This window comes from Macadamia integrifolia, unplaced genomic scaffold (genome assembly GCF_013358625.1).
Source record: "Macadamia integrifolia cultivar HAES 741 unplaced genomic scaffold, SCU_Mint_v3 scaffold766, whole genome shotgun sequence".
NCBI lineage: Eukaryota > Viridiplantae > Streptophyta > Magnoliopsida > Proteales > Proteaceae > Macadamia > Macadamia integrifolia.
This window is the reverse complement of record NW_024870535.1, coordinates 57,888-67,776: the sequence shown is the minus strand read 5'-3', so window position 1 is coordinate 67,776 and position 9,889 is coordinate 57,888. Positions and strand designations below refer to the sequence as shown.

The 9,889-nt window shown below is 37.8% G+C and overlaps 1 protein-coding gene across 1 annotated transcript; it reads left to right on the top strand.

The window, feature by feature from the left end:
• The first annotated feature begins 6,426 nt into the window (after positions 1 to 6,426).
• Positions 6,427 to 8,102, top strand: LOC122069928 (ethylene-responsive transcription factor ERF062-like). The gene has a single exon (XM_042633994.1). The coding sequence runs from the start codon at positions 6,671 to 6,673 to the stop codon at positions 7,901 to 7,903; it is 1,233 nt and encodes a 410-aa protein (XP_042489928.1). The 5' UTR covers positions 6,427 to 6,670; the 3' UTR covers positions 7,904 to 8,102.
• The last annotated feature ends 1,787 nt before the right edge of the window (positions 8,103 to 9,889 follow it).

The following is a 9,889-nucleotide window of genomic DNA, read 5'->3' as shown; positions in this document are numbered from 1 at the left end:
ATTATCAGGTGGGCAAAAGGGAGTATATGACGCAATAGGGTTGAGTTATAAAAATGAAAAAATGAACATAAAAGACAATGTGGCCCCAGTTAAAAGACATAGATGGGGCAAAATGACAGCCCAGCTTCTTATGAAATATAAAAATTTCACCCGTGTTGATGTTTCCGCATGGGTTTTCATTGGCCCCATGCTTGCACAAGACCACATTGCCTTTCAGAAATCCTCTCCCTCTAAAAATATAGGGAAAAAGAACGCTCCATAATTGTGCAACCCCTCATGCCAGCACCAAGATCAATGAGGAGATGCACATGGCATGGGCATCAACAAGGGTTGGGTATTTGTATTTCACAAGCGTGGGAGGATCATTTTGCCTCCTTAGTCTCCGGGAGTAGGGCCATGTGACCAGGGACCATTCTTTTACCCAAAAATATATAATAAAACTTAGTGAAGAAGAACGCTACATGATCGTGTGGCTTTAGCACCAGTGTGGGGCCAGTGAAGAGGCATACAAAGACATCAACAGAGAGTAAATATTTTGTTAGATCAAACACCAAGAAATACGAAAATAAATAGACAAAAGATCCGCACGGCATAGAGATTTAACGAGGTTCACACACCAGTGTGGTGTGCTACGTCCTCGGGCAAAGAAAAAGATGTTTCACTATGCAAAAGAGATATTACACCCAAGTAGCGGCGAGAAAACTTGCCCTAAAACCCTAGCGCGAAACCCCCCCCCAAAATACAATGACCTACTGAGCAAGACAACAGTACATTATATACTCCAAGTCACGAGTCGACCCATTGGATCGCGGTCGATCCAGTCGAACCATACCCCCCGCACAACCATACGAGATTAGTGATGGGCTCCAAGCCCATTCGGGTTGCCACCAAAATATGTCGGAGCGAATCAATTTTCAAAACGGGTCAAGAATTCAAGACAAACTTAACATATTTTATATTTCACAGGGATTGGGCCATCATTTTGCCCACAAATCCCTAACATATATGGATGAGAAGCGCTTACCTCTTCACTTATGATTGAAGAAAGAGATCTAATTTCACCATATTCTAAGCTAGGAATCTTAAATTTGTTGGCTTATATTAATAAGATGCATGTATTTGTGGCATCATCTCTCAAGTTTTCAGGCGCAATAGACCTGCTCCAATTGACCCAGATGAGTCCCTTTTCTAAGGTAAATTTCAGTACTGAGAAGGATTCCATACTTTCACAACTTGATGATTACTGAGGAAGGCACCATTACAAATAGGGTATGATATGATATAGGGGTTGAGGTAGCAGAAAATGTGGTCTGAAAAGCATCCACAACATGCTCACCACATCACCTTTTTTTAACTATGTCCATATCCTGCACATGACCTTCTGGGTCATCTACTCCACTCTTCGTTTGACAATAGAAAAGGGCTTACTTGCATGCACAGCAAAATCTATACATGGGAGATCAGGATATGGGCCTTAAGAGGATAAAGGCAATGTATCTTTCACAGTGAGGCAGCCTAGAAGGATCTTACACCTAGCTAGCTTCAAAAGATGATGACCACTTCTAGCTTGAGATCACCTGTGAAGGGATCTCAGCCCACGTAACTCTCTCTCTCTCTCTCTCTCTCTCTCTCTCTCTCTCTCTCTCTCTCTCTCTCTCTCTCTCTCTCTCTAGGGAGAGGTTGTGAAGAAAGCAAGCATCTCCCTTGTGTAGTGGTCCTATGTAGAACTTGTCTTTAACTTGCCATCCACTCCACTCATCATCATCGATCTTAAATGGTTGAATAAAAAAGCCATGCATCTCTCTCTCTCTCTCTCTCTCTCAGGATTTTACACTTCTTTATGAGTGTATATGCACTTATCTAGTTAAACATCTATTATAACCAGTTCTCACCTTCTTCCCCCCCCCCCCCCCCCCATGCCTTGTTAATTACAATATTAATAGCTAACTATTATTTATCTCCCATTAAAACAACCTTTCTACGTACTCAATGCAAAATAAATGGAAAATAGACTTAACACCCTCTCTAGTAGCTACCCACTAATTCTTGTGACTCATCAAAGTCCCAACTTCAAAGGAATTTTTTTACTAAAAATCAGCAAAAGAACGAATTAATATAAAGCGACGTAACAGTATTAAGGAAGAAACAAAAATCTAAAATTGAAAATTAGATAAGACTTTGATCCCCCCTTTCGACATTACCATCAACGGAGAACAAAAACCTATCTATCGTTGTCCTTAGACCCCACCTACGTCATTGTCATGTGCACCAAACTCAAAAGAATGCATTAATCCTTAATATATTAAGTTGATAATAGATTAACAAACCCCTAAAATATCTCCTTATGGAGTTGTTATCGTGACTTAATATGTTCTCTATATTAATATTATCTCTTATGATTTGAGCAGTCATGGTTGAGCTAAACAAACTTATCCTTGGAATGCACAACTCAAGGAGAATGAATGTGGCCAAGTAAAACCAACTAGGGGACAAACAAAGCTAGCTTCACTGCTAGTTAAGGACCTTAATAAATTTGCATACCTCTATGGCTTAAACCTTCTTCAATTCCTCCACTCTTGGAATTCAACTCCTCATCATTAATAAGGAAATGATAATTGGTCATTTCTTTGATGATAGAGAATCTTTTAACACGTGGAGGCTCCTCATTAGCCGGCCGCCTTTTTTTATCCGTTCCACCTAATCATTGTCGCCGCAATTGACTCGCCATCCACGTTGTCTTTAATTATCCAATCAACTTTGTCTAATTTATAACCAATCACTAAATTAATTGAAGGATAGTATTATCTTAACAAGACTGATAATCCGTCGTGTTTTATTAATATATTTGTAAAGTGCATCTTTGAATATTATAAATCACTTCTATTGTTGGTGGGGGTGATGATGGTGCTCATGAGGCCTAGTTGAGCAAGTTCAACTTAGTTTTCATAGGATAAGCTTTTCTATTCAATCTTCAAAAGGGTTTGCTGGTTTTATGCTTATATTGGTTACATATGTTCTTCTTCTACACTTATGGTATAGAGGTATGTAGGAATACTTAAAATAGGTCTTTTTGTCTCACATTGATTAGCTTGAGAAATGGGTAAGGATCTATCAAAAAGAAAGAAATAAATAAATAAGGAGAAATGTCTTTGGGATTGACACTTGATGATAGATTATGTTCCTAGACAAAGTTATGTATTGAGCTAGAAAAATATTGGAAGAGTACTGTAGAAAATTAGAACTTAAAACGATGTAGAAAAGAATGAAAATCACAAATAAATAATTATAAAATCAAGCACAAGGATTTACATGGTTCGATAATATTGCCTATGTCCATGGTGAGAGAAGATACACTATAATATAATTAGAGAATAGGTTTCCAGCCACTCGTCTTCACTTCTCTCTCAGATTGATGACCATAGAGAAAGAACATATGGTGAAACCCTATTCAGGAAATTTACTAAAATATCCATATAACCTTTCAGGCTCTCAATCTCGTAACAACGCTTTGAAATCTGCCCACTTATGCAAGCCATGGAATACAAGGCATCATTACCCAAACAGAATATGTGGTGTAAAACTAAAGTAAAAAACATTGAATAAGAAGGATTCCACTATGATGCAGTTTCTTTCCCCCTCTACAGTCTTTTTCGGTTGTATATTTTATCTAACCTTTATGTGAGTCATGGAACAACATTACTTGTCTGTGGGCTGTCACACCCAGAAAAGAAGGAAAATATAACAAGAAGGTGAGACATGAAGAACTCAGTCACTTGTTCTAATACTACCAAAAATGACATTGAAAACAAATGAGGACTACAGACAGACAAAGAATCAATCAAAGGCTTAAGGGTTAGTTGCACCAGACATGAACCATTGCTTTGTGTTTTGGTATTTAGTTGATGCTTCTTGAAACTTCTTGAAACAGTAATTTGTTTATGGAAATTCCATTGATACTTCAACCAAAAGCCCCTGTGGTTAGTTAGGATGGTTAAGGTCTAACATGTCAGAACTGTTAATTGAATATGACCAATGTCCAAGATCAGAAAATTTTCTTTGCCTCATAATATTTCATACATTAAAATATGACCTGCTGAGCAGATTGACATGCCTGGCACTTATAAAACAAACATATCTTGAAAAGTTGGATTGGTGGTAAAGAAGCTAGCCAATCAGGATTAAAACCCATGTTGCAGCTGGCCCTTGTAACCACTTCCTTCCTAGTGAAACTTAAGTTGTCCTGGGTTGAACAACAAACCACTTTGAACCCAGATCTAAATTTAGTAGTACTAAAGTGTACCTAACCTCCCCTCTCTAACCAGATCTCTGAATTCTACTATTTTAAGATGTAATCCATGGTTACACATCTGATGAACTAAGAAAGTTACAAGTAGGGCTTGGTTTTATATTCAATTTGGAAATTGGGCTGGATTTGTTAATCAGTCCACTTCTTAAAAACATTATTGGCTATAATATTGTTGGGAGTTTAGTCCCACATCGGCTATTAATTAGTCTACAGTCCTTTTATATCTTTGGGAGTTTCTCTATCCATAAGTTTGAACTCTCAGAATGAAAAATTTATATGGTATCGGAGCAGTTTTTCACCATATCCATGTGTTCGCAACATTCCTTTCCCCACCCCCTACAAGTTGGAATTAATAATTCTCGAAACTGTTTTTTTTTATGTATTTTTTTTTTGTCCTTTATTGGTTTAGGGGGTCTGGAAAACACGAAGGAATAAAGTAGTCTGTGGAAAGGGGAAAAGAAGCAAAAAAGTAACATAAGAAACATGGCCTCCTGTTTGCTTAATAATCATCAGTTTGTAGTCAGCTAAAATAGGGTTTTGCTTAGCAAGCACCATGTGCTTATCAAATTTAATAACAGTTAAAACTAGTGCACTACCAGTTGAAGTTGGCCATGAATGAACCTAATCTGACAAAACTAAATAAATAACTAAAACCCTTCTCTCTCTCTCTCTCTCTCTCTCTCTCTCTCTCTCTCTCTCGTCTTCCCTTGCTGATTTCACCAACAAGCTCAGTTTCATAATTTAGAGGTGTATATGATTTTCTATCAAGTGCACCTCTCCCCTAGGGGAGAGCTCTATAATTCCTTTTAGAGTAATGAGGAATGAAAGAGATTTTGGCTTGGAATCTACATTACCAAAATGGTGTGGTAATGTAGATTCCAATCCATCCCAATTAAAAAAAATAATAATACATAAATAAATAAAATAGTGTTTCTAATCATTTGAGTCTCAACTCTCAAGATTGGAGGTAGCTAGGGATGGTCCATGGACCTCTCTTTTTTTTTTTTCACTTTTCTGCTAGCCTTGATGAGGTGTTAGTGTCCCCTTACCCTTCTCAAAGGACAAGTGTAAAAGGTAGAAGGAAATCCAAATAAGTTATACCTGTATTTTAATATTAATGTATTATAAAAAAATTTATAATAAATTAATATAATTTGTATTAAGGTCTGCTCAAAACTGAAAATGAAATTTTGATGATCATGATGATTCTTTCCAGATTAAAGCAAAGCAAAGCAATATGTGCTGTCCCTAAGATTACCTCTAATATAAGACAAGGAATGAGGCTGTAGTGTAAACACCATATGAAGGCTTCTGGCACAAGCATCTCTACATATATGGTATGTATTCCAATTCATTAATCTGAACAATTCAATTGGCACATTGCTTCTTAAAAAGCCCGATTTCTGACTTGGCGGCTGATGACCAATCGATCGATCACACGTAGAATGACACATGAATGGTTAGGATCTGAGTCATGGGTTCCACACCCAATGCATCATATATATGTTATTCCAAGAAAAATTGGACTTTTGCATGATAGAATTATTAATTAACTTAAACAACCTTTAATAATAGCTGCTAACCTGTCATGATCAACCAAGGTTACTGTTAATATCATTCACTATAAACATATTAATTTCCTTTTTAGTATTGGTCTTAATTCAGGGATGATGTTGCACAGAAAGGAGAAAGATAATCAAAACAGCATATTCTTAGTACAGATTAAAATTCTAGATTAGTGTTAAAGAGTAATAAGCTAGTTGAATCCCTTTTCAATATTGCTGTTTTGGCACAGAAAATGTTGATAACAATAAGAGGAAACTGAGAAATCCAACATATTAACAGATCAATCTCCATATTAAATTCCATGAAGAAAGTAAAAAAGTGAGAAGGACATGTGGGGTGTTTGAGAAGGTCACATGATCACTGGAAGAAAACACCACATAAAGAGCAAAGCTGATTCTGAGGTTTGTTCCCATTCTTCCAGTCCTTGTCATGGAAGAATAACAAACCCATCCAAGAGAGATGAAGGACAGTTATACCGCGGGCATATGAGCTGTAAGGTTTTGATTGGTGCTTACTTTTTATAGAAACTTTTAAGTATTGGCAAGCACGATTGTGAGGGTGGAAGGTGTCAAGCTTTTCCATTTTAAGCAGAGATCCTACTCAGATGATCATAAACTAGGCTTCCTTCACTAACAGTTGGTGGGTCTTTTTTTTTTTTAATGATGCTTAACAGAAACCTGTCACATGAGCTGTGTCAAGGTTAAATATTTATAGCATAGAGCCTTACTTTGCATCATTCTCTATACATATCTCTTCCTCTCTTCTACTTCTTCTCAATTCTTTGATCAGTTTCCCAAGATGGCAAGCTACATACAGAAAGAATTGCCATTTTATGTTCGTGGAATGACAACAGGTTTCCCAATGGACGGAGGTAGCAGTGGTGGCGGTGGTGGTGGTGGTGGTGGAATAAGGTCTTCATCGCCATCATCAGAGTGCAGTTCTTCAGCAGATGATGCTGCTATGTCTCCTTTGAACAATAGTGCTGCAAAATTCACCTCTCACATTATGGTACCAGAACAAGGAAGCAGAGCATTTGCTTGTGCTGGTTCTATAACTAATTCTGTGAGACCAAGTGGAGGTGACATCCACCAAAGCTTCATTCCTGTAAACTTCATAGAAACATTCCCTGAATTAACTCAAGTCTCCCAAGCACCTTCACCTCCATCTTCATCCCCAACAGCTTCAAGCCTCCCGAATTTGACTCTGTTTTTGCAGGAACCCACTACCATAGAGTCCTCCAGTACACATATTGCCAATACAATTGGCAAGGATCAGAGGTGTCAAACCATGTCATCCTCACAAAACCCATTTCTCCCTGTCCATGATCTTCATCAGATTCAGATCCAATCAGGAATGGAATGGCTCAAGATCAATCAGAATTTTGTGAATTGCACATCAAAACCTCTCCTCAGTGACCACTGGCTAGGAGCCACCAAGACACAGCCGATGAAGTACACCGGAGGAAGACGGGTGCAAGATCATCTCCAGAAGACTTCATCCCCTGGAAAGCTGTTTAGAGGGGTGAGACAAAGGCATTGGGGGAAGTGGGTTGCAGAGATCAGGCTACCAAGGAATAGAACAAGGGTGTGGTTGGGGACATTCGACACAGCCGAAGAAGCCGCTTTCGCATATGACACTGCGGCTTACATACTAAGAGGGGAGTATGCCCATTTGAATTTTCCAGACCTCAAGCAGCAACTCAAGGCCAATTGTTCTCATGGTAGCACTGTAGCCCTCCTGGAAGCAAAGCTACAAGCATTCAGTGATCAAAAGAAAGCCACTAACCCATCAGCACCACCACTCCCTTCATCACCAAAGAGACGTATATCTCAGAGTTCAAACCTCAAAATCTTGAGCCAAAAGCCAATGAAAAAAGAGTGTTCATTTGATTTGGAGAACAGAAATGGCTCTGAAGTGATTGAGACCAAGAAAACTCAAGAGTTATCAGATATGGATGCAGTTCTTTTGAGTAGAATGCCTTCATTGGACATGGACATGATCTGGGATGCCCTTCCAGTGTCTGATTCATGACAATGAGTTTTAGTCTTCTGTTTCAAATTTCAAATATTGAATATGGTACAGTATTATGTTAAATTGGATGGAGAATTATAGTGAACCCATCAGATATGAAAGATCAGATAGATCTTCATCTGGGTATGTTTTTTTATTTAATCTTATAGCTCAATGTCAGTTGGAAGATTATAAGTTTTATTTTTCTTCCATTGATTTCCGTATTTTGGATTTCTGCTTTCTGCTTTCTGCTTTCTGCTTTCTGCTTTCTGCTTTTTCTTTCCTTTTGATTTTCTCAAGATGATTTTTTGATGAAATGGAGCATCATTGACAATTTCATCTTGTGTCCATGTTCAGTTCTTTTCAAAGTATCTCTTTCTTTTATTCTTTCTTTCAATGTTGCTTTCTTCCTTTCTTTACCAACAAGGTACTGTTATTCCATTATGGGATTTGAACTACAACATGGCCATGGGGAGTTACAGTCATACAGGTATCTCTTAATTCTTTTTGTTAGGCTATAAGATTCTATAACTAGAATGTGTGGACTTATCTCTCACAGACTATATCTGCCAAAATCAGAAAGTGGAAAATGGAAATGGTTCCTGGTGGGCCCTCCTTTTGGGGGTTGGACTGCATAGCCCATGATGGCATTGGGTAATTTAAGGGCCCATCTTAGAGAAAAAAATCTTGAGTTAATTGAGTAGTGTGGTATCATTATTTGAAACAAATGTCGTTGATGAATGGGGGACCTAAATGGGCCCAACTCATTTTCATTACAATAAGCTTGGGATCCTAGTCAGTTGGCTCTTCGATTCTACTGGTGGAGAATGTATCTTCTTCAACATCTAGAACTCGATCCCATAATGTTTGGAAGCAACCCTATTGGTGTGGATTGGAGCAGACTTTGATGGATAATGAAAACTATTTCTACTCTTATTTTCTCAATTCCAAGAGGATATATTATTTAACAATCTCAAACCCTGTAGTGATAAAAATCTGGTGCATTAGATACACTTTTTATTCCTCGTAATATTGTAAGCTGGCTGAATTCTAAATTTTAATAAGTTGGACAAGCAAATATTCTTGTACTCTTTTTGTAATTCCTTAAATTGGAGGGAGGTGGTTGTTTCTCTTTTCCGTATTCTTTTGACATAGGTAATAGAGAATGAATTGACTTCCTCAAGCCTTCCAATTTCCAAATGAGAGTCTTTTAAATGTTTTAAATTATGGTCAGGGGATCAGATCATTCAATCCTATCAATCTGCAATCCAAAGGTTTAATGGTCCAATTAATGGTCCAAAATGGATTATTCTTCTGAATTGATCAACAGCTCAAATCATTTAGCTCAGAAAACTTCACTATTTTTAGAAAGAAAAAAGAGTTAATTACATAGACATCCCTGTACCACATCCTAATGACACTTCCCATCTCCTACATTTTGGAAAACTACCTCTGTCCCCTGTTGGCTGACGGTGTTAGATATGAAATGTAAAACAGTCAACCCAAAACGCATCATTTGAAAGAGGGAGCCATCTTCATCTTTGCTAGCTTGGCAGACCTGCAACTCTCCTACTGTTTTTGGCTAAAAGATCAGAATTGTATTAAAAGAAACAGAAAGAATATACAAGTAAGGAAAAATAAACACAGCCGTAGCTCAAAAATAAATCTAGCACATAGTAAGTAGAGGATCCCCACCTTCAGCATTGCCATTAGTAGGGCCACACTATCACCATCTACAAAACCTATATCGAGGTCTTAGCATTACATTTGATCCTAGTTACCTGATGACGTGAGGTGGGAAATCAACCATAGAAGTTGATACCCCCTATTTTTGCCTTGTCTTTAGCAAGCTAGTCTGCAATAGGATTAGCCTCCATGAAGCACTGTGTGATCTTCCACGAGATGGAATTAAGAAAAAGTTCAAGTGAAGCCAAACCTGCTGAGAAAACCAAGGCATGGTTCTTCTCTTCTTCTTCTTATTCTTCTTCTTCCTTTTTTTCTTTCCTT

Coding starts and splice junctions, on each gene's coding strand:
- LOC122069928 (XM_042633994.1), top strand. CDS start 6,671: ATGGCAAGCTACATACAGAAAGAATTGCCATTTTATGTTCGTGGAATG.